The sequence below is a fragment of the Leptosomus discolor genome, chromosome 5 (assembly GCF_034619465.1).
Source record: "Leptosomus discolor isolate bLepDis1 chromosome 5, bLepDis1.hap2, whole genome shotgun sequence".
Taxonomy (NCBI): domain Eukaryota; kingdom Metazoa; phylum Chordata; class Aves; order Leptosomiformes; family Leptosomidae; genus Leptosomus; species Leptosomus discolor.
Genome location: NC_141395.1, coordinates 54,519,546 through 54,546,601, shown reverse-complemented (window position 1 = coordinate 54,546,601; position 27,056 = coordinate 54,519,546). Strand labels below are relative to the sequence as shown.

General features: G+C 36.9%; 1 protein-coding gene across 2 annotated transcripts; it reads left to right on the top strand.

Annotated features, from left to right (window-relative positions):
* The first annotated feature begins 1,828 nt into the window (after positions 1 to 1,828).
* On the top strand, positions 1,829 to 26,692 carry NBN (nibrin). Of its 2 annotated transcripts, none has more exons than XM_086465625.1 (16): positions 1,829 to 1,859; positions 3,504 to 3,637; positions 4,741 to 4,886; positions 6,247 to 6,406; positions 6,857 to 6,960; positions 11,468 to 11,585; positions 11,877 to 12,067; positions 13,163 to 13,263; positions 15,591 to 15,726; positions 16,184 to 16,447; positions 16,711 to 17,179; positions 19,288 to 19,359; positions 20,810 to 20,965; positions 21,968 to 22,081; positions 23,129 to 23,178; positions 26,597 to 26,692. In XM_086465625.1, exons 1-16 carry the CDS (start codon positions 1,829 to 1,831, stop codon positions 26,625 to 26,627), a joined length of 2,277 nt encoding a protein of 758 aa, XP_086321751.1. In that variant the 3' UTR covers positions 26,628 to 26,692. The 2 variants fall into 2 exon arrangements, with proteins under 2 accessions (XP_086321751.1, XP_086321752.1); XM_086465626.1 differs by having other exon boundaries at positions 20,810 to 20,969; positions 21,972 to 22,081.
* The last annotated feature ends 364 nt before the right edge of the window (positions 26,693 to 27,056 follow it).

Sequence of the window (27,056 nt, the reverse complement as noted above, 5' to 3'; positions counted from 1 at the left end):
AGCAACAACATTTCTGACTGAAAGCTTGTATTTACATTTTGGTATGTTTTAAATTAATCTTTTCCTATTAGAAATATCCCAAGTTCCCCTGCTCCATTTCAACTCCATGGGTTTTCTGATGCTAAAACTTCTTAACTAACTGTAGTCATACTATTATGATCAGATCTGAATTTTGAATAGCTAGTTAACTTTTCATGGATAATTAATAGTTTTTAATGAACAACTAAAGACTTATATTTATTTCCTGATTCAATTAATTTACATTATGGTAAGAAATATACAAAACCTCACTTCTGCTAAGAGACAGCAGATGCAGGCCTTATGAAGGTGGCCAAAGCTAAAGCTGCTACGGATTGTGAAATTGTACAGAACACAGAACAGGGAGGCAGGGAGACAGGTACAAGGGATGAAATTGTACATTCTCAGCTAGTTATGTTATCTTATGTGATGAAACCATAGAAACACAGGAATGTTGCTGTGAAGACCCTCACATCCTCCCCATCCTGATTTGTATATCAGAGATTTTTATCAATAAAATAACCAATTATTATATTAATATAGGAATAAAGTTATATAATAGGGTGGGCCAATCATTGTAAATGTCAAAATTAATAGCGGGCATAACATGCATGCTTATGTTAAAATATGTTAAAGATCATGACTCTGCAGAAAAAGGATATAAAAATGTTGAAATTTTGATATAAGTTTGAAGCATGTTAGGTGGAGCTGTCCCCCGCACTTCCCAGTGCTGCAATAAAGAAGTGCCGGCTTATCTGCAACTGCTTAGATGTTTGTTGTGATTGCGACCCTCTGTCAACAGTACCTCCAAAAGCTTTTGCTGTTTTGCAAAGGACAATTACCCATGCTCCTTACCGAAGAAGCAAGCTGATTGCCCAATAGGAAGAAATTAGCTCTCCGACTGCTGGCCAATATGATTATGGACATCAGGAATCTGACCTGCTCCTTGTGAGCTGCATAGCATGAGGAGAAATGGGTATTTTGAGCCATACCTCAACAGCATGTGACTGGAGTCACGCACTTCGGGCTCCTCCATACCTGTCCTATGGGGTTCCTTTCCAGAAAATTCAGTGTAACAGAGTAGCAAGATCTTCGGTATCTGCCAAATGGCCTCAAACTCCCAGGCCTTTTTTTCTTTTACTTAACTTTCTATTAAGTTATTTGCTCTTTTTATCCAAAAGTTGCTTTCAGTTATGGGATGAATCTCTGTAGTATTTCCTGGTCCGCTTGCAGTGTATTTTGTTAGGGATATTAGCGCACTATGAAGGGTAGGACAGAGGGACACAAGTGCCCGGGTGGGGAGTGCTCCTGAGGCCTTGCCGGCCCTGCCCAGCCTCGCCTGGGGCCCCCACCTGCCTCTGGGCCCAGAAGACCCGCCTACATTCAGCCTGGGCTGGCAGTCCCGGCCTCGGCCCTCACGGGGTGGGCCGGGGCTGAAATGGGGCCTTGGGCCGCGAACAGGGAAACCGCGCGGTCACCAGCAGGGGCTGGTGAGAGACCAGGGACCACCCGAGGCCGGGCAGGCGGCGGGCGCGCCCCACCCCGCCCGCGCTCGCTCCCCGCCCCCGCAGCCGCCGCTCTCCCCTCCCCTCCCCTCCCCTCCCCTCCCCTCCCCTCCCCTCCCCTCCCCTCCCCTCCCCTCCCCTCCCCTCCCCTCCCCTCCCAGCGGCGGGCGCAGCGGCGGCAATGAACGAGGGGTTTCCTCTTCTCTTCTCTTCCCGGCCTTGCCCCGGCTCGCCGGCGGGCGCTGGGCGGAGCTGACCGCTCCCCCCACCCTCCCGCGCTGAGGTGTCCCTCGCCGCCTTCCGTGATGTGGAAGCTGGTTCCCGCCGCAGGAAAAGGTGAGGGAGCGCCAAGCGCCGCCGTCGCCGCTCGGGCCGGCTGGGCCCGGGCACCACGGGCCGCCGGCCCTTCCCCGACCCGGCCTGCATCTGCGCCGGTCCCCGGCGCCTGGCCTCCTTGGGTTCGCGTCCCGCGGCGGGCGAGGCCGGAACCTGCCGGCCCGGCCTCACCTTCGGGTGTCGAGGTGTGCCGGCGCCAGAGACGGCGTTTCGGCTCCTGTGGCGTCTCCCGTCGGGCTCGCCCGGCCGCGCTCCCCGGCAGAGCGGCGTTGGGCCGATGCTGACGGAAGGCCTCGTCTCTCTGGGCGCTCGTCCGCGACTGAGCCTCCGTTTCTCCCTTGAGCACTGCAGACCGCAGCTGCTGCTAAATGTATCGGGGCAGTTGGCTTTCCGAACGCCTGTGGGATGTCTTCGGATGCTGCTGCAGCCGGTGAAGCGGGTCGCGGAGTGCTGTTTTAAAATACCTGAAGACTTGGTCTCGGAGGCAGAAATCAACCTCAGGAGTCTCTCCTTTCAGAAAAGGTGTCTGAATATGATGTTGATGTTTCAAGGACCAAGTGCTGAACTTAGGACATCGTGTTGTTTCTTGGATGCAGGGTTTGAAACTGAATTGCCACTGTACACTTCAGCAGTTTCCTTATCTGTAGGAGCTTTGATACATTGATACGTTTGATAATAGATATTGTATAATATACAAAGTTCTTCTGACTTAAATGAGTTTTTTTCCTCAGTATGATGAGCAGTCCTAACACAACTGTATCTAGTCTTTATTTTCTAATTCATTGGGAGTGATTTTGGGATGTTTGATTTATTTCCTAGTGGCAACAGTACCTAATCCTATTGAAATGAACTGAGTTATTTCTTACTGCCTGGAAAACACTTGAGCAAGAGCCAAAACACTGGAATTGTCAGGATGATCATTTCTGTGCAGTTCACATTTGGAAAGTTATTTGCCCAGGGTTGATAACTATAATTTAATCTGTAGTTATCCATTTTTATCAAGAAACATTTCTGGTTCTGGTGACCAGTAGGTGACACACACCTTTTGGATCTAGTCAAGCTATTCACTGAAAAGCCACCATGTTGTCTAGATGACAGATAATAAGAATGAGCTAAAGCATAGGTCAGAGACTGAATTTGCTAAGTATCAGTTTGATTTACATTGCAGATCTTCTTACATTCATTAGGAGGACATTTTCCTATGAACCTCTTAATAACTGATGTAAATAAATCATGTACCCTCAAAAAATAATGTACCCTTAAAATTTGTGTTTCAGAAAAGCTGTCTTACATCGTAATATTTTTTCTTTTTTTTTATTCTATATTTAACAATCTTCAAGAAGTAATGCAAGAGAAAAGAATCAAAGTATTAGTAAAAATATATTGTCCTTGAAAGAAGCGTGCTGCAACTTTTGTAACTGCTTTGTTTATCATAAAATGTATACTTGTATAATAGACAAAACAAAGGGAGAGGGGAAGAAAGATTTCTATAAACTAAATACATAAGTTAAGTCAGCCTAATAAATGACGAATGACAAAGTTGAGTTTCAGATATACTACAAACTTCTGAATGTTTTCTAAGTGCTTTGGGTATTTTGGAGTTTTTTGTAGATTGATATTTCCCTGTGTCTTGTTTATTTTCAGGAGAGCCGTATCGCCTTCTCAGTGGTACAGAATATGTTGTTGGACGCAAAAGCTGTGCAATTTTAATTCAGGATGATCAGTCCATCAGTCGAAGTCATGCAGTTCTGACAGTAAGTCACCCTGAAACAACCCCTGTAAGTAGCCAGTATTTTACTGTTTTGTCAATAAGCTATCTGCTGTGATCTGCATACTCTGATTTTGCTCTCACTGGTGTTTTATGCTTGGAGGAGAACCGTTGATCACCTGTCTTTTCTTGATCTTGACTTTTTTTTTTTCCCCCTCAGGGTTGCTTGTCTGTGTTGAGACATTTAGTGGTGTAATTCTAGTGGTACAAGCTCCCTTTTCTCCAAGAGTGAACATTCACTAGGAATTTGTATTAAAGTAATCGTAACAGGAAAATCATGCAATTAAATTTCATTACATAGACAAGTTTTAGGTCTTCGTTCTAGAAAGTGCTTCAGTTGTACTACTGCAGGTTTCATTCCACATCATTAATTCTGTATTCGCTCAGGGGACTGAAAATAAAAATCTCCCAAGGAGACTTAGCAAGCACCAATTTACTATCACTGATGTGTTGCAATGTTTACAGACGTCTTTAAGTCAGTCAGCAGGAATTTAATTTATGTAATCGTATATAGAATTTGAAATTAAATACGTAAAATGTGTTTGTCTTTTAATACTGCAAATAGTGTATAACTGTGTAGCAGAATTTCGTAAGAACCTGCTGACAGTGTTCTCGTTGGCTTGTGAACCATTTGGGAAATATGACAGTGTCTAATGTCTTCTCAAGACATCCTGGTGTCACCGTGCCCTGCAGCTTGTGGAAGATTAGCAGTGCTTGTGGAAGGAAGTGAGGGAAGGTGACTTGGGCACCTGTGCCAGGGCTGAATGGTAGGTAAAAGCATCAGTAATAAATCTCAGAGGCTTGCTAAATCACACTAGCAGAGGCTTTGGGCCAGTGAATTACTGCCTTGCACAGACTCCCAAAAGACTGAGTACAAGAAGCACAGAAGTTCTGAAGCTAAAAATACGTATGTTTTCTCTCATTCCTTCACAGTGAAACCCAGAAGATGAATAATTACACATAGCTAGCCTCATTGTCCAAAGTCTTTATTTAGGGTGGTATTTTGTGGGCTTTTTCTTATATATCTGCTACTTTGATCCATAATGGTAGTAATCTGTTTCTGATAAAACTGTCTCGTTCTGATAAACTGTAATGGCTTATGTTTGTTTTCAGAGCCAGTCTCTCTCGGTCCCTGTATTAACAGTAACAGATAAATCTAAGTATGGTACCTTTGTTAATGGATCAAAACTCAATGGCACTTCAGTGTCTTTGCAGTCTGGTGACAGAATCAACTTTGGAGTCTTTGAGAGCAAGTTTAGGTAAGTGCTTTGATCATAAAATAACAAGCAGAAAATTGCAGTTTTTGAAAAGAGTGTATTTGCATGTCGTACAACTTGGCAAGTGATACAGCAATGATGAGAGTGAGTTTTTAGAGAGCAAAGGAGAGGAGTAATACTTTGCCTGTGTTTCATACCTGCTTCTGCAATAGTTTTCCATTTTTATAATATAATTTATTTTGACACCAAGAGATTAAAATTGTCCATAGTAAAGCATTGGCATTGTAGAAGATGTATCATGTACAGTGAGTGTTTTTGGGCTGTCTTAGGCAAAGAACAAAATCCTAAAACACAAATGGCTCTAAAGAAGGGAGGAAAGTTTAGGGTAGGGAGAGAGCTTGTTGGAGCCTTTGTTACATGTTGACAGTGTAACAAGAAAAGAACAGGAGATAGCTGGAGGATGCTTTGTGCAGCACTAGCCATTGAATGCTTGATGTATGCCTGCATTCTCTTCAGTGAACCCAACTTGCTAATTTTTCAAATTTAACATGGTAGTCAGTGTTATCTGTTTGAATATATGAAGCACTCCTTGAAGTAAAGTGGCAGGTAAATAGAACAAATCCTAATGACTGTTAAAATCAACATTAAACCAGAAGTCGGCTTTATTCCTTAAAATTGGTCATTGCTGTTGGTATTATTTGACAGAAAAAACAGAATTCTCTTTCACTTACTACAATAAATTATTTTTGATATTTTAGATAAACATACCTGAAATCTGGTGCATAAATCATGCCGTGAGACCAGATGCATCATGACTGTTTTATCAGAAAGATTATTTAAATTTCTTTCTGCTTTGTAGAGTAAACAAAATCATGGAATTTGATACATTGTAATTCCATATGGAAGAGCTACAAATATAAATAGGCTTAGGGTCAAGGGTAAAGGCAGTATTAGGAAAAAAAATTACTTGAACTTGCTTTCTGTGACGCTTAATTTTTTAAATACTGATCTGTTTGTGAGCTGTTCTGTTGAGCATACCTTTGCCTTTGGAAGCGCACATGCAATTTCTTCTGATATACCTGACCTTGTAGTGTTCTTGAAGCACTAATTCTATGTGATGGCTGTGAAAGATCCAAAAGTTCTTAGAAATACTTCAGACATCAAGTAAAATGTTGTTAATTCTTCTGAGTAAAATTCAATATTTACTTTCTTCAGGAAATTAAGCACGGTCTTTGATCTAGGTAAGAGTTATCGGATGGTTTGTTCTTTTTTTCTGGTCGTCCGGTTTCTGCCCGCCCCCCCCCCCATTTTCCTGAGGTACGAACGTGGTAGTTAAGTCAGCTCTGTTCATCGTAGTGATTGCCTGAAATAACTAAAGCAATTCTCTTTTACTTCTTTTCAGAGTGGAGTATGAACCTTTGGTTGTCTGCTCCTCATGTTTAGATGTTGCTCAGAAAACTGCTTTAAATCAAGCCATCCAGCAGCTTGGAGGTCTTGTAGTGAATGAATGGACAAAAGAGTGTACTCATCTTGTAATGGTATCAGTGAAGGTTACTGTTAAGGTATGTTGAGCTTTTTGCTTATTGATGGCATTGTTTTGCAGTTTTCCCACAAATGAGAATTAAATCCTAGAACTGCTCAAGATTTTCCTAGAACTGCTCAAGATTTTCCTTTACAAAGCTATGAAGTCAACTCCTCCTTTTCCCAGTTTAGAAAGAGGTGTATGTTGATGGAAGTTTGGAGGGCAAGAAAATGAAAAAAGCCAGTTTTGAAGGCTGTTACTGATTTTCATTAGTTATGTTGTACATTTTCATATCTTTGGTCAAGACAGCAATTAAAAGCTATGCTATTAGAAGCAAATCTATCCTGTTTTTCAGTAGCAAAGTTCAGTATTGTTCTATTTGTTTGTGTGACATTTCCTACATCTAAGATTTTAAAAAGCTGATGTCAGTTGAACCATATTCTAGCTGAACTTTTTCCATACAGTAAATATGTATTTTCTGTCTTTTCAGACTATATGTGCTTTGATTTGTGGTCGACCAATTATAAAACCAGAGTTTTTTGTTGAACTAATTAAAGCTGTTCAGTCCAGGCAACAGTTGCCAAATTGTGAAAGGTAAGTATCATGTTTTCATTGTCACAGAATTAAATTTATGGGAGTTAGATTATCAGGTAACTACACATTTAGCTGATTGTATTTGACAGAATATCTGGTTTACAGTAACTTTATTTGTGAAAGAATGCTTAATATGACACACATTTTGTTATTCGGGCAATTTTTTTGCTCTCATCCCTAGAGTTGTAAAATGAGCTCTTGGAATTTACTGTATGCTTAGAGATGTTAGTAGCTCTAAATAGGAACTTGTTTTGTTGATTTGAAGCAACACTTAAACTCTTTTGGGAGTTGATGCATTAAAATAAAGAAAACCATATTTTTATAAAAAAATATATTAAGCTTGTTTCATTATGTAGACATATTTTCCCAGTACTCAGTTACTGAGTTTACTGTAAACTTTGGTCGAAACAGGGTTAGCCTGACCATTGAATTCCCTGAAATAGCAGTGGTTTTAATTGTCTGTTAAAAGATGAAGTGAGATTAATGTGCATTGGTCTTCAGTATATAGGAATAAAATACTCATTACTTTAATGATTATATTAACTTGAAAAGGGAATTCTTACTTTGGAATGAGTAAGTACTGCAGAATAGCCTTTTCAGTTGTTTTCTCTATGTAGAAAAGTGTAAAATAAGCCCCTTATTGTGTGCGAGAATTTCATCTAAGCCTTATTGCTGCTATTTTTACCTTGAAAAGGGAGACAGTTGTGGTTTGTTTGTTGTGGTTTTTTGTATGAACACATGATTTATACAGGTGAGAAATTCCCATCGCGTGTTTTCAAAAGGTAAACTGCATGGGTGCTTGGGTGGTTGTTGGTTATTTTTTATTGATTCTGTTCTTTGCATGCTTTGGAAGATACTGTGAAATGAAATACATAATGAATGGAAATTGTAAGTGTACTTGACATTTGAAAAATAACATGTTGAACTTCTTATGTCAGTTAACAGGGAGAAAAAATTGTGAAATTACTTTAAATGCATTCAAGACAACATGATTTTTCTGTATATGTTGTTTTAACCAGGGGGATGCTGGACTTCAGACACTTGAGTTGGGGGAAATAAGTGGTGAAGAAGAGAAGTCACTGTTGGTTTTACATGTGTGTGGATATACGTGCATACATATGTGTTAGAACATAGCGATTTAATTTATTTTCTTTAGCGGGTCTGAGGATAGCCATTGGTAGAATAGTTTGAAGAATGGGGGAGGAGGGGAAGAGGGCAGCTAAGCAAACCTCAGTGGTGCGCCCACAGTAATGGAAGCAAAGCTGCAGAGGATTCACAATTAGCTGCAGTTGCTATGTGGTAAAATACGTTTCACAGAGTGATAGTACCTGGTTAGAACAAAACAGGTGCCAATCTGGAGCAATCGGTAGCAAATACTCTTCAGTTTCTAGATGCTGTTTTACATTTGCAGGGGTTTATGTAATACATCAGATTAGTTACTGTGAGGGATTTGGAGCTCATTTGGTCTTGAGTTTAAGAAGAAAGGGACAATCTTCATGAATGGTAACTTCCTTCTACTTCTACATTGTTTTATAAGGATGTGAGAAAACTAAACAAACTATTTACAGTCTTCTCTGAAATATTGGACATGAGGTACTAAAAAAAAAAAAACCTGCCAGAAAATGGGTAATACAAGCCACTGAAAGTTACCAGTTGGTTGTGCAATCTGAAGTTCACTTGCTCTAATATTGCCTAGTGGTAAGGCTGCCATTACTGTCTGTTACAGTAACAAGTAATCAGTGGCTTGGGCTCTTGAAACTGGACTGCATGTTGTCTCTTCCTTTAATGTAGAAGTTACAGTATAATTGAGCTGTTAAGTGCTCCCTAAAATAGAACCAGATGAATAAGTTTCACTTTCTTAATTATTTTTGCTAACTATTAAGACCCTCAGAGGAATTGAGCTGAGTAAATGTTAGTGACACTAGCAGTATATCCATTATGTAGCTTTCAAAGAGGGAGTTCTGCCTCAAGATAAATGAAACAGCTGGTGTAATACACAGTTCTATATTTAAAATAATTACGGTATTTTAAATAGGTGAAATTTTTAAGATGTAGCTTGTGGGAAGATACTGAAAATTTACTTAGCAGCTGTTTGCATTCAATTTCCAAAAATACTCCTAACTTTCACAGGGAATCTCTGCATTGTGCATTGTAGGTAGAACTGACCTGAGCTGGTCTATCTGCAAGACACTAACCGATATTAGTCTGGATATGAAATAAGAAAGGTATATTGATGTGGTAATACAGAGTGATACTCTTACTTAAATCTCAATTACTACTGTAGATCTCATCCCCCAAAAAATCTTAAGGAAATATAATCTTAAATTTAAAAAAAATGAAAACTTCCTTTTCTTTATACTAAGACTTCACATAACTGCAAACCTGCAGTTCACATATGAATGTGGTGCTTCATACCTGAGGCTTTTTATGGTGAAGTGTTTTACCCTGATCCTCTTGTACTCTCTGGTAACCTGTGCAAAGAAGAACGATAACTGAAGATTTCACTAATGGCTGCGTAAGTGCAGCCTTGTATGAAATAACGTGTTTTATTACATCAGTCCAGTGTAAACAGTGCAGGGCTTTGAAAAAGTAGGAAAGTAAGTGAGCCTTTAACTCATCAAGAATCTGAGATGGTAGAGGATCTTTTCTGGATAATGGTGTTACTGTTCAAAGCTTATGAGGAGACAGCACAAGGAGCACTTTGGAATCCTAAGACGGAAAAAGACTATGTTGCCTTTTGAGCTTCTATCAACATTGGATAAGAGTTTCAAAGGAAAATCAAAGGTTTCTTTGAGGAGGAGCTGATCAGTTGAAGTTTCCTGCTGAAATTAAAAACCAGAGGTTTGAAATGTATTTATACAGAGACTATAGTCCAGTTACAAAGTAATGGAAACTGCTGTTTCTCCCCCCCTTTTTTTTTTTTTTTTACTCATCCTTTGGTCTTTAAAGATGACTTTGTCCCCTGTACTTACCTTAGGTTAATAACTGTCTTTATGGGACTTGGTATCAGAAGTCTTCTGGTCTGATAACTAAAATCTGAGTTGCCCTGTTTTTTGTGATTAGTAGACTTCATCATATCTGTTTCAATTTCAGTGCAACAATATTTTTGTAAACAGACTCAACAGTTGCTGAAACTTATTGAATACTTGTTTTTCAAAACCTGATGATTTCACGCTGGTTAATTTCCATTGTGTACATAAAGCTTCAGGAATTGGTTGTGAATAACACAAAAGAACAAAGATTATTTAAAATTAACTGTAATTATATAGTACATTTTAGCCTATCATAATTGAATTACATATTTGAATGCAGTAGAAAATTTACATGCTTATTCTTGTATTCAGTTACGAGTATGTGAATATTCACAGAGTCTGAAGAATGTCTACTTACAGACGGTGCATTTTTTAGAAACTGAAATATTTCAGCATTTCATGGAGTATACTTCTTGCTTAGAATCTGCTGATCTTTGCATAAACTAGGAAAAAAAATAAAAAACTTATCCATATGTATATATGTAATGTATTGTGCTGTTAAACAGATTTGGGGAGTATTTCAGCATCTTTTTTTTCCTGCAATATGAGAAGGATGTATAATCAGCAGTCAGAATAAAGATAAGTAGTTCTATGATCAGCCAGAGTACATACATGAATGGCTGTTTAGGTACAGATATAGTATATAGCATGGTTAAAATCGATTTATAGTTTCCCTTCTTTCTAGCATGTGCCTTCACCTTGCTCTGTCAGAACTGCTGTAGTAGTGGATATGTGGCTCAAAGATCCTGTAAATACTACCCAGAAATTTTCAGTGAGGAGCTTATCTTAACTCTGGAGGCTTTTTATGACGTGGGCAGTCCATTATTAACTGGAGAGATCACAGGCCGTGACAAAAATGAGAGCTTCAGGGTAGAATTTCACTTCCACCTAATCTGTTCCCAGCTGAACTCCTGATCACTTTTCTTGTATTGGACAAAACAACCTGCAGGGAATCTGCAAGGTGAATCAGTTCAGTTCTCTATCCCACCAGCAAGAAAAGTGTACTTGTTTTCTGTCATACTAGTAGGCTGTCAGGTAGTGTGATGGTACACAATTTCTTGATGCAGTAGAAGAGAAGGAGGGGTGGTTGTCCCCACCTGGAGGATAGAGGAAGCGAGATAACTAATTTTGTGTGGCGTTTTACTATTAGCTAGAGTAAGTGCAGAATGAGACTGCAGTCTCACTTGTCAGTATTGTTAGTGGAGAATGTGGATAAATGTACAGCAGATGCTCAAAGTGGATAGGTTGAGTACATTCCTAAAAGTGTTTCCCTCTTAGTTACTGAAGTAGAAAGTCGTGGTCTTAGCTTAGATGTTGAGAAATTAGAAAAAATTGAAAAAATATTTATATAAATAGCTTTATCAGAGCAAATGCAGTATTGTAACCTCGGAGCTTTGCTCTAAAACAGAAAGGGCTGTGAAGCAGTACTGATAGGTAAATCTGAATTTTTAAACTTTAATTTTCTGTTCTTGCAGCTTTTATCCTCCAGTTGATGAGCCTTCCATTGGCACTGAAAAACTGGATCTATCTGAGCATCGTGAAAGGAAAAAAATATTCAGCGGAAAAACTTTTGTATTTCTAACTGCCAAGCAGGTAATCAGGCTTTACATTGCAAAAATGTCGCAAGGGTAGCTAAGTACAGATTCTGCTCTCTGTGAGTTCACACTCATCCTGGGTTCAGGAGGAAAGAAGGATTTCTATGTGTTTATCTTTTCACAGTACAATGGCCTAAGCAAGATGAAGTGCAGGGGGAGAAACAGAACACATGACATCTGCAATAGTGCATCAGCGATAAGCATTATGCTGATAGTTCATTATGCTGATATTTCTGAACTGACTGTATTTTAAGATTATTTTTTTTTTAATTTGAATTCTCTTTTTTAGCACAAGAAACTGGGTCCAGCAGTTATTCTTGGAGGAGGGAAAGTAAAGTTGATGACGGAAGGAAGAAAGGAAACATCTTTACTAGTTTCTCCTGAAGTTTGTGTGGTTGATGTGGGGTTGACAGACTCTCAGATCCCAGGATCTGACTCCGTGAGAAACTGGACTGATTCCATTCTGACTGTCTTGCAAAGGTGCAGCAGCATTGTTCTCTTGTACAGCCATAGGGTAACTTCAGAATTTCCGCAGAGGTTTAGTCATGGTGTTTCCATACATATTTAAGCAATAGGATGCTTATAAAGAGGGCATTTTCTTCTTTGCTTTGAGTATTTAGCATAGTAACTAATATTTCTTGAAGCAGGAAAGGAAGGACTTGGCAGTTATGCAAGGATTTGATTTTTTTTGTTGTTGTTTGTTTTTTTCTTTTGTTTTTTTGGAGGATCCAATTCTGCAAAAATTCATTGTAATGAAGCTGCTTTGAAATTACAGACATCGAGTGTTTTTTCTTCTACTATTTAAAAGAAGTTAAAAATTAATGATTCGAAGAATGGAAAATTGATCATCTATGATTTTTTGATAAATATATGTATTTATTTCATGAAAAACAGATGAGGTGGCACCTTGAGGTCATGTGGTTCATTGCTGTCTAATTATTTGCATAGAATGTTTCTGAAGAGTAGCTTCTGTTTAATGAAAATCAGTTTTTGTTTTGGTGATAGGTTTTGTTTGAGAGGGCAGACTGCATATTTTATAGATATTAGGATTTTCATGCTGCCATTTTATTAAAACAAAGAAAGAAAACAAAATCCTAATCCTCGATACATAAACCTAGTTGCCTGAATTTTCCTGCTAAACACAAAAACTGTATGCAAGCTCTTCTTATGGCTGTAGTACAGAAGAGGGGTATGTGTGACTAACTGACTTGTAAGAAGTGCTCAAATCTTTCAAATCACTTTTCTGTTCACACACGTTTCTGAATTGGAGGTAGAGCACAGATGGTTAAATGCCCAGGAATCAGACAGGGAGGGATGTGCTGGATTAGTGGGACTAGACAGTAGCTACAGCAGCAGGAAACATGGAAGTTCTTGCGTATAGGGCAGGAGTATAATGGCGAATAGCTATGCTGACTTACTGTATTGTGAAAAATTGTAGTGTAGAGTGTAGACTGATGTTTTTTGGAAGGAGGACTGGAACATTTTGTGTTGTGTCGTATCTGTGCCCATTCGTCTTTGAATTTGTATTGAGAAACTTTTTTTTTTTTTGTCTTTGTTTTATTTGTATTTTAACAGCAAGGATCTCAGGGCTATTCCCGAGGCAGAAATTGGATTAGCAGTTATCTTCATGTCTACAGAAAAATACTGCAACCCTCAAAAGCAGCCTGGTAACAAAGGTAATTGGAAGAAGGGTAGTGAAAAGTGAACAGCATTAAAGAGGCAGTATTTCTTTTTGTACAGGGGCATCAACTGCTAATGTTTAAGTTCTTTTGTTTTGTTTTGCAAGATCACTAAAATAGAATGACACTGTATGAAAATTGTATAGACATCTGAAGAGAGAACTGGTTTTTTTAATGGTCTTGCAATAAACTGCAATGAAGATTATGTGTCTCTTAGATGTAAATAAAATGTAGCAGATCTAAAATTAGCATAAAAAGCAGACTCACAGTACATTGATCTTTAAAGGAAAGGTATTTTGAAACAATCTTCTGAAGTTCACATTTTTAGTGGCCACTGAATTAATATGTATGCGGTAGTTTGAATTCCATACTATTCTGTCTTTTCTGAAAAGACTGTGGGAATAGGGAGGTAGAAGATGAACGACAGAAACTGAGAGAATGAGGATGGAATTAATTTGTAAAGGCTTGTGCACTTCTTTTTTCCCCACAAAAAGGAATTTGCTTTAGGAAAATTCAACCACCTCCTACCCAGTCCAAAACCCAACATAATATTGACGTAATAAGTAAAACTAATGAGATATAATTGCCACATTTGGTAAAGTAATATTCTGGGGGGAACATTCCAAGTCTTGACTTTAACTTGAAACTTAACTTGTATTTGCTAATACAGTGGTAATAAAAATCTCTTTGAAGGACAGAGTTTTTGTTTGTCTAAGTCTTTTTTCATGCCTCTTCCAAAATTGTTAGTCTGTATTTTGTTTCTATAAAGTTGTCAGTGATGTGTATAATTTTAGGTTCTATTCTGTTCTACAAAGTGTTGTATAGGGTAGCAAATCCTACGGTGTTTTGGTTTTTTTGTTTGGTTTTTTGTTGTGTTTTTTTTTTTTTTTTAAAGCAAACAAAAACCCCATAAATTTGTCTTTACAGGTAGGAACATTACTTATTCAAAAATGTATTTTGAAGAGAGAAAGATACATGCAATACTGGTAGAGCTCTGAAAAATATTTTGGTTGACTGGTATTCTTGTGTGAATAACTCATATATTATCTGTTGTCTATCCAGTTAGTTTAGAAAACAGTGCAAAATAAACTAATTCTCAGATTAAATTTAGAGACACTGACCCTGCAGACATCTGAATAAATCAGAAATGCTGATTCTTGTTTCCAGTCTGAATGATACAATTTGATAAAAATCAAGTGGTCTGATTTAATTGTGTAAATGGACTGTATACCAGGCTTTCAAAGGTAGTTGTGTTTACAGTTTATTTGCTAATAGGGAACAAATGCTATTGTTTTGGAGTTATAAAAAACTTCGATGTGTGTTGCAAATCAAAGAGATTGTAAACAAGACCTCTGATCTTATTGCAGAACAACAAATAGCAACATATATAAGATGTAGTTGCTCAAGGAGGAGTCCTAAGTGAGTCTATAGGTTATTCCTCTATAGGTTATTCCTCTATAGGTTATTCCTCTATAGGTTACAGTGGTAGGATAAAATTAATGAATGAATATATAAAGAATGGGTGATGTGAAAAGATAATACTGTTATCATAGCCTCAATCAGAAGGAGATGCAGGAAGAATGTAAAGGGCCAAGAGATGAGTAGTAATTAAAAAAAAATATCAAGAAGCACGATGAGACATATGTTAAAATAGTAAACGTTAGTATCCTTTGACTTGGAGAAGACATAGTATATGAAGACAAGGGCAAGCGAAAGGGCAGACAATATAAAAGAAGTTGTATATGCTCTTCTTTCTATTTTACAGAGAAATAATGTAGGAACTAGAGAGCAGCAAACATTGTTCTAGGCAATCCCCTGACTATGGGGATCATGAGAAATTGGCTGTAGAAGACCAAAACCCTTTATTCTAAGTTGGTTTTTTTGTGATAGCACATACTGGCTCTGTATTAATAGAAATAATCCCAAATATAATAATCATGTTGGAGATCATCATAAAGCAGTAAATGTAAGGAATTTTGTGCTCTGACAGTTTTGCATAAAATATATATTGCATGATTTATTAATTACATTACGTTCATATTAATATAAAAATTAAGCATAATGGGAAATCATATTTAAGCAAAATTCCATGACTTAATTCAATGGAATATTTAACTAAAACTGAATCCCAAGGTATGCTCCTTTAGAACTGTTTCTTTCAGGGTTTTTTTAATTAATAAATCTGTTTAATTTTTTTATTAAAATTGCTTTAAGACCATTTTACAAAAATCTCACCTGATCAGTTACCAATGTGTGATAACACATGCAAAGAAACTCAGATTTGATATTAACCTTTTAAATCTTTTCTTGTGTTGATCTTGCAGTTGTAACTAAAAGTCCTGCTGCATCAGCCTTCGGAGGATGTGCCATTTCTCAGAGTTTGGCTGTGGATGAAACCGTAATGCCAAGTGCTGCAGATAACAGCACTGTATATGTAGCTGACACAGAAGAGCAGACATGGTAAAGTATTCATGGAAATAGTTTCTAACCTAATACTTGCAAATAAAGCACTTTTTGTGGCAGAGGAACTGTATCATTGCCATGGACAAAAATATACAGTGTTAGAAATGGCACTTACTAAATTGCTGTCACTTGTCCACAGTGAGATTATTTCTGCTTTTGAGTGGTAGATAACAGAAAACACCACAAAGGACTTATATGACTCTTTCAGATACAAATGTAGATACTATATATCTGATTTGACTATTAACTATTACAAATTTTCAAGCCATTTCACAGTTATAAAATTGTATTTATCATAGCAGATTTTACAATTTGGTTGTAGCACATCTGTGTTGTTTAGAAATATGTTCAAAGTACAGGTAGAGCTTTTTTTAAAAAGTGATATTTCACAGTGTATCTCTGTGGTAACTTCTTGTGTGTTCGCTTAACGTTTTTTTTTTTCTATCTAATGTAGTATGGAGATAGAGAATACTCCCCAGATGGACAGACGAGGGAAAATGGCTTTCCAGGATATAACCACTGTAAAGAAAAACCCCAGCACAAGTGGCAGTGTAAATGCAGGAACATCAATATCCAGAGTGAACAGAACATCTGGGTGTAGTCAAAAAAGTCATCCTGTCTCACCATGTAAAATTTCAGAAGCTGGTAAACCTAGTGAGTGTGCTGCACGTCACCAATCTAACTCAATTACAAATTACTTCCAGGTGGCTAGAAAAAGGTACGTTGAAATGTTCTTGACATTTCTTTCCTTATTGTTATGTTACTGTGTTTTTCTGGAAAATAATTTTAACTTAAGGGATGTACATCTAATTCAAAAAGTAACTTTTAGATCAGTTTCCTAGAATGGCAAGCTTTTCCTCAAGGGTTCTTATGTTCAGATTTCACAATGCAGTCACTAAAACCCCAGGAAGCTGTTATGTTGCAGTCATATTCTAAAATGCTTTTGTAATATCTTTCTTTTGTAATTACTTTCTGGCTAAGGGAAAGAGCTGAAGGAGGAGAAACATCTGTACCCAAACTAGCAAAACTGGAGGAAAGCTCAGCGTCTGTTTCCAAGTGCACTGAACCCACAGCTTCATCAGCGTGGAACCGTGAAGCACAACAGCATCAAAAGGAGAGTAATGTCCTGGACCCAAACCTGAATTTTGCATTAGTAGACACAAGTATAAAGCTTATGAGGGAAAGTGGCAAACTGGCAAGTGATAAAAAAGACACTAAAACTACTGGTGAAAAGCACACACCAAAGAAGAGAAAGGAGTTAGATTATTTATCTGAAGATACAGAGACACTAGAAATTGTGTTTGGAAGCAGAGACCTAAACTTGGAAGATCGAATGGCAGATCATGACCAGGAGGCTCAAAGAAATACACACAAAAAAAGATGTTTGGAAGCCAAAGGAAGGAGGATTCAAGAAGTAGATGTAAAGCAGAAAGAGGAGAAGAAAATATTGGTAAATTACATTCTTCTTATGTGCCTAATCTTGAAATTTACAACTGTGTTAGAAGGCTGCAGGTAGCTCCTTTAAGGATGAGTCTGCCTGCATAGGGAAAGTGTCTTTGTAAAGTTTGTTTGCTTAAACCTCTCGGTCATGTCAATTTTTCGTTCAGAATGATTTATCTAATGCACATGGACTTTGCAGTGTTAGGCCTATCTAAATGTTTTTTTGTTCTTCAGGACATTTGTTTCTTTGTGAATTGAAAGCTGCTTGTATTGTGAAAGTCTACCTCTCTTTTTGCTTGAAAAGTATTTTCAAAGTAGAACAGCAGTATACCAGGGATACCTGGTCCAAGAAAAACTTCTCATCTTGTATTTCGTTAATTATGATGTTGGCATTTATACCAAAATAGTAATTATATTATCTGTATGTAATGAATTTTCTGAAGAAAACTTTAGTTGACTTCTTCTGTTGAATAACACAGTAGTGTCGGACATCTTTCAAGTCAGAATCTCTAGATGTCATGTGAAACATTATTAAAATTCCTGTATGAGGCAATTCAGTCACTATTGTCCTCTTAAAACCAAAACCAAACAAAACAAAAAATCCACAAACAAACAAAACACCCCAAACTAAAACCTCAAATCCCAAAAAAACTCCAAACCACCCAAACCCCCCCAAAAACCAAAACACAGCTTGTGATTAGTTTTCTTGATTATTTCCCTGGTTTTGAGAATAAGACAATTTTCTAAGACAAATGAGGAAAACAATGGCTTTTGAGTTAACAGTAGCCACTTCATTGGAAAAAAAACAAAACAAAAACAGGTTTGTAGAGGAAAACAATGTTGAGAGCTCTGGCAAAGTAGACTATTAACAATGCAGAGGGGAATAAGAGAGAAGGAACAGGTTTAATTTTTGTTTGTTTAAAAACCATATATATTAAAGCTTACTGTCCAGTCAGTTCTTATACAGTACAGTCAGTGTTTAAATGCTATAATAATAAAGTTTGAATGTGTAATTGAGTAACTGGAACTTGCAAGGTACCTTGAATCAGTTGAGAATTGGTAATTGTCTGTGCATCCTTAGCTCAAACCGGCTTAACACTCTTCTCTTGATACTTTACTGGAGCTTGCTTCTGGCAAAGTGTCAGTTTTGAACTTTGTTATAATGCTGGGTTTTTTTTGTGTAACTAACAGGTAAATTTAAAAGACAAGTAAGTCTTATAATTGTAGGGAACCTTTGTTTCTTGCTCTTTATGCTATCAGAGGTAGTTTCTATTGCGCCTGCCCATACATAGAGGCTAAAATGGCTGCTTGGAATAGTCTTTTGAATTTTGTTGTGGCCTGGGAATTTTTTCCAGTCTAACTTCTTGTCAGGATCATGAAGGAAAACAAATTATTATGTACAACTGAAGTGTTGTTTTTATCAGATGAGCACTTAAAGATTTTTGCTGACAAGAAGTCTTCTAATAGTTTTATTAATGATGACCTATTTTATTCACATAAATTATAGTTCCAGTGGAACAGGAAGGAGATTTCACGATATTTGTTATCTGTTTTCTTTAAGTATAGATGCACCTTGTGTATCTGGCAAGACAGAGAATGTGAGTAACGGACTCAAAATCTACAGGGTGCATAAAGCTGATCTGACTTTTTTCGACCACTGAAAATAATTTATGAAAGGCAAATCTGTTTTTAAACTATGGGAGGAAAGCAACCTGCAGAATGCTTTCCTATCCTAGTAATGAAACTTCCTTTCTGCACAGATGTACACTTAATGTATGAAATTGAAAATACTACTTTTTATATTCAAAAGCTTTTACAGTATTTTCCAGAACCTGGCAGAACTTTGAAAATTGTACACGTGGACAAAACTTGCTACTGGTATAAGGAAAAAGTGAGAAAATAATAATGATTTTTTTTTTTAATAGAAAAAACCCCACAGTTGTTATGGTGTACATAAAAGCATAAAAATTTTAAAAGGCAGTGCAGTTTCTTTCCTGGCTAAATACTTATATTGATTTGAAAATGCTTTTTCCGCTGTAAAGAGCAGAAAACCATTTTATGTAATTACATTTGCATTTAACTTCAGTGTTACATTTTAAATAATTTTTAATCAAATAGGATGAAGAGGAACTGGAATTAGTTCTAAATTCAGAAATTGAAAGTGAGATCAAGCAAGAGTCGCCAGTCTTGGTAAGAAACCAGTTAATTGTAAGTTTGAACAGCGAACTTTGAGAAGCATCAAGAAGATGGCTATTAAGAACATAGTATTTGTGGATCCTATTTCAGAGTAAAGGAGGTTCTGAAGATTGTACTCTTTAAAATAATACACATAATGTGTAAGTTTGAATAGTACAGTCTGGCTTGCTGACTGTGAAAAGACAGAGTGAACTGTAGTTCATCTGCATGCTTTTGTAATGGCATTGGGATGGATTCTTAAGATGACTGAAACTACAGAAACCTAATGTAATTGCATGAACCCTTCAATGTCATTAATACTTGTACTGATGTTTTTATTAGATTAGTGCTTAAAGACCAGACAAGAATATGATCTCCTTGTCTGCTCTAAGGAGGTCACAACTAGAATGGAAGAGCTGGACCATTGAGAAAATAGATGTAACATATACCAATGAACTGTAAATAGTGTGCTAACTTCGATATAGGTGAGATGGATAAAGGGAGAAGGGGAGAATTGCTAGGAATGGCAGTGAGGCAAAGGAAAAGGAGACTAGACTAAATGAAACTGAAATAGAAAGATTCTGAAAAGATAAAGAAGTCAACAAGGGGCAGGATAAAACCTTTTCATGTACAAACAGAAAACAGTCCAAGAGGGAATGCTGTGCAGGTATACTAAATTGCAGGGTAAGCTCAGGTTAAGAGACTCTTAATTTATACTTTGCTGTAAAACAGCTGTGCTGCATCTGGGCTGCAGCTGTCCTTGAAGATGGTTTAATGTTACTTGTGAACTGGTCCTGCACCCAGACTTCCTTTTTAATCCACATAGATCTAGCCCCAAGCAGCAAAGCATGCATGCAAACTTGCTGGCATACGAGCATTCTCATGTACAAGAAAAAGTTGCTTCATTGATCAGTTCCAGCTTACAGCCCTAAAGTTGGCCTAAATAGTAAATCTGTAGGCGAGAATTGAGCGGAAGACGTTCAGCTTCGTCTTCCGTGGAGTTAGCTGGAGTTTCCACTAGAGTAAGCATACTTGATTAAATTAGTTCAGGGCGGAGGCGAGGAGGAGTGAAGTGATTCTTGGATATTAGCTAGGCTGGAAAAAAAAGTTTGGGGTTTGTTTTTTTTTTTTACTTGAAGTTTTATCTTGAAGTAAAATCCTAGTGAAATGAAGTACGCTGACTTCATTGTTATTATTACTGCAGTTCTTAATGATCCTGTCTTTTCAACAGATGTAAATATGAGAGAAATAAATTTGCTGAGCACCCAGCTCTAAGGAGGCTGAGAAGTACATCTGTCTTCTTGACTTCTTGTACTGCTGTTGCTTCCCCTCACTCTTTTGTAATCCTGCCTTTTTCCTCATCTGTGCTCATCACGGTTTCTTTCACTAAAGTTTATACTGTTTGGTACGCTATATGTCTGTTTATACACTTGAACTGCTCCTTCCTTTTTTCTTCCTGCATAAGAACCACAACAAACTGCAAGATGACTCCACCAGTCTTCCTAGCAGACTTCTGTTGACTGAGTTTAGATCGTTGGTTGTCAGCCGTCCAAGACAGAACAGTCAGCTTACTGGAAATACCAGCTACGGGGGAAAGAAAAATTTCAAAGTGTTCAAAAAGGTTAGTATGTATTCGCAAGGGTCACAAGATGGCACTATTTAGAAATACTAAAAAGTATTGCCTTAAGATTGTAGAAATATGTAGTGAAAGATTATTTTTTTTTAATTGATAGTAACCACAGAAAGAAACCATTTAAATACCATATTATACTGTTAACAAATAGTTTGCTGATTGACTGAAGTACAAGGCTGACAAAGGCTTACTTTGTGCTAGATTATTTAGAAAATTTACTTTCTGTTCCAAGCTGTTACTTGGAATAAGTCATTAAGTGATGCCTACCACAACTTCTGGTTGTACCTCCAAAAGCTAGCAATTTGACTTCTCCAGACACCGATGTATAAAGCATATGCTGATTCAGAATCTTGAACTTTATCTAATAAATCTTAGATTTCTGAACAGAACTAGTATCTTACAAAACTAAGATCATTGCTTGCTTGGGTCCTGAAGATAATCTCAAAAAGATTATTAGTATTCAATATAAAAATACCACTTCAGCTCACATCAGAAATAAAATTAAAAAATATATATGGTATATAAGTACTAGACATGCTTTTCAGTAAAATACATGTAGAGAATGTGAGTCACATAATGCAACTTCCAGCTTTCTGGGAGCATGCTCTTTTTTAGGTAAAATTTTAAATTTATGGTAGTATTTTCTTTTCCATTGTTTTGTAATAGATGCTTAAGCTTTCTGATGATAAAGTAGGATCTATCAGTAAAAATCAGTTTATAATGTTTTCAAACTCCATTTAGTATACTGTCAGATTTATTTAGCATATGTAACTTGTCAGCTTTTTTTCTTTTGTTTCTTTGGGTAAAAGAAGGGACTTAATAGCTTTCTGTAAATGCTTTTTTCATTTAATTCTCTTTTAAATACCATCTCTGATAAATTTTATTCAGAGGAAGACTGACTTTCTCCTGTGGTATTTGCATAGACTTTCTGAATTTGTTTTTTACTTGAAGTGTGATTGCCTTGTATTGTAAGAATTTATTGTCCAACAGGTAGCTTATCCAGGGGCAGGACAACTTCCACACATTATTGGAGGATCAGATTTGATTGCTCACCATGCTAAAAAGAATTCGGAGCTAGAAGACTGGTTAAGGCAAGAAATGGAGGTAAGGAATTACTTCTTAAAGATGATCAAACAAAAGCTTGACTTGTGTAAGTGGTCATACCAACCTGTGGTCATTACTGAAATACTTCAGAATTTTATTTTTTAAATAAAAGCGCAGCCAATTAGTTGTCCACACATGCTCATAGGAACATACATGTTAGAAAAGTTACTGAAAGTCAGAGGTCAGTGGTAAGGCTCTTCTTTTTTGCTGACTATTTGAATTAATTTTTCATGCTACATTCATATAATCAGAAATCTTGATTTAAAGCAAAATTAAACACCTAAAAAAGAATGATTTTTTTTTTTTTTAATAAGCAAAACAAGCATGGAAACTTTTGACTTCTAAAAATGTGACAGGGAGTTACAAGAACTGTGTGGCTGGCTGTGTTCAAATTGTTATAAAGTACAATTGATATTCCAATTGATATTCCACTCTTGAACGGAACAGAAAATACCTGAGTAAAATTGTGTTGGCATATACTGAAGAGATGTAGTAAGACTAAATTTAATGGTTTTTTTCTAGTGTAGAAATCTTCACTTTTGTATGTAAAAGCTATAAAAAATATTATATTCTATCATAGCAGTTCTCTAGCACTTCCATTTTCCAATAGTTTCTTTAAAAATACTTGCTGATGAGTCATATTCTGTTTGCACAGCCTGATGGAGATCTGTTATGTCAATGCTTTTTGACTACCTCCTTTTTTTTTTTTCAATTGCTGGGTATAGATAATTCTGATTAAAATTCCCTTTATGCACCAGTAATCAGATAAAAAATTCCCTATTTCTATAATGATGATTAAAAACCAAAACACATATTTCTGACCAAAATTGGTATCTTGCACAAGCTAATTCTTTCCATTAGTTGGTACCAGTAGTTAAACTTCAGTAGTGAAATATATTATCTAATGAGAATATTCATTGAATGGATTACTTAGAGAAAACTTATGTGTTCAGGAAAAACAGTGTTAGTGCAGGAATATATTGTTCTTTTATGTTGTTCAGTAGCTTCATCCTTAAGATCAAATATTGGATAAACTTATTTTCTCAGGAACAGAATCGACATGCAAGAGAAGAATTGCTTGCTGATGATCTCTTTAGGTAAGAGTTTCATGTTTGTACTTAGAAAATGTGTATTTTTTACATCAAATTTTTTTGGGGACAAATTCTGAGTTTTTTTAAAAGACTTTGACTATTCTTTTAAAAATTCCATCTATGGAATACACCCAAAATGACTCAACAACTTCTCTCAAATTTTTTGTGCCTTAAACTTTCAATTTAATTCAGTCTTGCTGCAATCTTTTAATAGTCTAATAATCTAATAAGATTCTCTCAAACAAAAATGTTGCTATTTCCTGGCTCATATGCACAAGCTTGATTGTTCACAAAGACTGGACGAGATTCTGTGGTCAGTTTTTGTGTTTGCTAAAACCATTAGTGTTTGCTAGAGCCTAATGAAGTGTTTTGATCTTACAATGCAGTCACTCATCTGAACTGTGAAGAAAGTGATGGGGTCTGCCACTTTTGTTCTGGCTGTGGGCCTTGTCTGTCCCTGTGCTGAGTCACTTGAGGGAGCTAAAGCGACAGAATACTAGTTCTGTGAAAAAGTGATTGGCAGGACTGCTTTCTCTTTTTTTTGATCTTTGAAGTAATGATTCCTGGAATTTAAAACAAAAATTAAAGAAAACCCCAAACCTAAGTAAATCCCTCAGTGTGGCTTCTCTGTGTCCCTTATCTTTGAGACCTTAATCTGCTTTCAAACCCATTCACAATGAAAGAGCTCCTACCTTTTTTTTTTTTAACTTATTAGAAACTCCTTCAATGCCTTAACATCTTTCCAGTTTTCAGACTGAGGAGATGAATCATTTTTACACTGATCATTCTGTGTTCTTGGCAGTGTAATAAAGTCGTCATTTTTGTCTTAATCAGTGCTTATGTCACAGGAGTTTGAGAGATTTCTTTAGCAGGTGCAGGTTCACCTTGGCTGTTTGCCATTGCTTTTTGCCATAACTCATTACATTTGCCTCTCAAACCCAAATTTATTTCAGCAGTTTTCTTCCAATAACCCTCAGTTCAGTTTTCTACCTCTTTCCCTAATCTCTTTTGAAAATGAGAATCATCCTATTCAGTTGATTTTCTGTACAGTTACTTTCAACTGTAATCCTAATCTAATGATTTATAACCACTTTCTAATTAAAAAAAGTTCTAAGCCAAGTTTGCCACTTTGTGCAGTTTTTACATCTGCAATACAGCCTTTAAATAAATGACAGTTAAGACATTAATAAAAACATGATACTGTGTTGGAATATTAACTGGTTCAAAATATCTTGATTAATTTCAGCCTTTCAAAACATAGCAGTGGATAATTCGCATGCATTCATGCTTAGAAAAGTTTTTACCTCAACTCCAGTTTACTTAGGATAGTTGTACTTACAGAAGTGTAAGTACTGTACTAACAGTCAAAAATGTTAAAACACACAATTTCACGTTCAGCAGTTTGTAACCTACTTTTAATGTTGTCCTTAATCCTGAGTAACACTGCTTGGCATAATGCTGATGTTAACAGCTGCAATTTTTCATGAAAATTGCATTTGAAGATGCCACTAGGGTCATGCAGTACTCCAAGGTAAAGAAGAGCTAGAAAGAGAAGCTGTGTCCTCGACTGCTGCTGAGTACATACGGAGATAGAGGACGAAGGGAAGGCATATCATACTATTTACTAAGACTACAGATAAATGGATTATGTTCAGTAATAGCCCTTTGTATCCTTCACTCCCTGTTCCCAGCAAGGTCTTTTGTGTCTTTGTACATTCACTTACAGTAGTGGAATCTCTGTGGGCTTTTTTCCATTTCAGGCCACAGGCACTAGGCACTGTGCAGTTTCCTTTCTCTGATAATGTTGTTTGATTTCCTTCTGTCTGGAAAACATACATCATCCAGGCTTCATTTAATATGGAAAATGGCTGGAGGTGAGGTGGGGGGATTATGTAGAAAGATGTTCATGACTCTGACCATAGGCAGTCACAGACAAGGTTGAAGCTGTTGGTGTCCTGAGGGCAGGTTTCCATCATGTATTATCTCCTTCTCCTATCTGCTTATCTCTACACACGTCCAGCCTGCCCCACCCCTCCCCCCCCCCCCCCCAAAAAAAAAAAAAAAAAAAAAGAAAGGTAGGATTTGGTGTCCGGGACGTACTCAAATCTTAGAACTAACGTGTTTACAGTCTTACAGCAATAAATTCAAAGAGATGTTTTGATATTTAATATGAGGATCTCATTTTATATAGAAAAGGTTTCATTATTTTCTTAGTTTTTATGTGAAGAAACAGGCAAGCACTGTTTGACTTCTCACCTGCCATGTGTTTGGCTAACACTGAAAATTGTGCATTGAGGTAGAAAAATGTGTATAGTGGAGAAGGACATTTTTTGTCCAAATCGCTATCAAAGAAACGTGATACCACATAGCAACATCTGTAAGAGCCACTCAGAAACTGTTACTGCATTAACAGCTTGCTCTGTTAATTAACAGTTTATTGAGCATTTCTTTCAAAGGGTACACATAGAATCATAGAATCATTCAGGTTGGAAAAGACGTCTGAGATCATCAAGTCCAACCAGAAGTCTGAGCTGTATAGCAACAGCAGTGACTTGTAATACCTTTCTAGTTCTGTGGTGATGTAATTTGGCTCACAAATTGTTGCATTTTCCCGTCTAAGCAAAAAAAGTCTTGATGAATGAGAGCAGAACTGGTGGAAGTAAAACTGCCTAATCATTCAGTTGTGGCCATAAATTACTCATGCATGAATACAAAACACATCAGAGTTTCAAAGAAGTGACACAGGATTTTGGGAGATGAAGCACAAATGGAGAGAAAGAGAAGGCCAAGGGATAGCAGTGTCAACCAGAGGCAAACTATAAGCATATTGCAGTAAATCAGGTAACTATTTAGTATATCCAGAAAATAAATGTAAATTTACTGAAATTCAGTCAGAAGCTGTGTAAAGGGGAAGGTAAGGCAAGGCACTGCTTCGTCTGGGAGTAGGAAGCAGCAGAAGGGTTTTGTCTGAATGAGCTGTGGCCAAATATTGTACATTGCTGTGAACATACAGTACCCCTTTCCCCTCCCTCCCCTTCTGTTTTTTGGTGTGGGGTTTTTTTTTTGGGGGGGAGGGGTGTTTGTTTTGTTTGTTATTTTTTTTGTCATGAACTTAATGTTGGGACATCAAAGGCTTGGAGAAACTTGTTCACACATCAGATTTAAAGATTTTAAGTAGCTAGGAAGTAGGAAGTCTGAACATTTTAGTAATGGTTATCTCTAGTTCACACGTAGGTTCTAGCTTATGCATCCTTCCGTCAAATGGTAGCAACTGTAGTTAATTACAGAAGTGCAGTCAGGGAGAGGACTGAACACTGACCAATCCCTTGCTAGGAATATATAATAAAGCTAATTACATCATGTTGTTAACTTTGAATGACATTAAGTTTTACTTAATTCTGACGAATTTTCTTTTCTGTTGCAGATACGATCCTAATGTGAAAAGGAGAAGATAATTATGACCTGAATTTACAGGGATTTTCTAGCAAACTCTGCTTTCTGCTCCTTAGGTTTGCTGGTTACAGTGTGTAATATATACCCACATATGACCATTTGAGCTATCTATTGTTCTAAGACTTGTTTTGAAGTCTTGCTTTCATTAAAGAAAAAGAAAAGTTTCTTTCACTGCTTGGTACTTACAGATTGCACATTTTCAAGACCTTATTTGCTTCAGACTAATGCTCACTAAAATGTCATAGAAACTTAGGATTTCATTTTAGGCTGTTTATTTCCAATGTTTGTTTATTAGTACTATTTTTTGGGGAAAAAAGGAAGTTAGTATCAGGCTTTTTTTTTCTTTTCAGAAAGAATTAATTAATTACATTTTTGTATATTGTCTGTTTTGTCTTGAGGTGGAGGCTTTTGAAGACTTCATGAATAAGTTA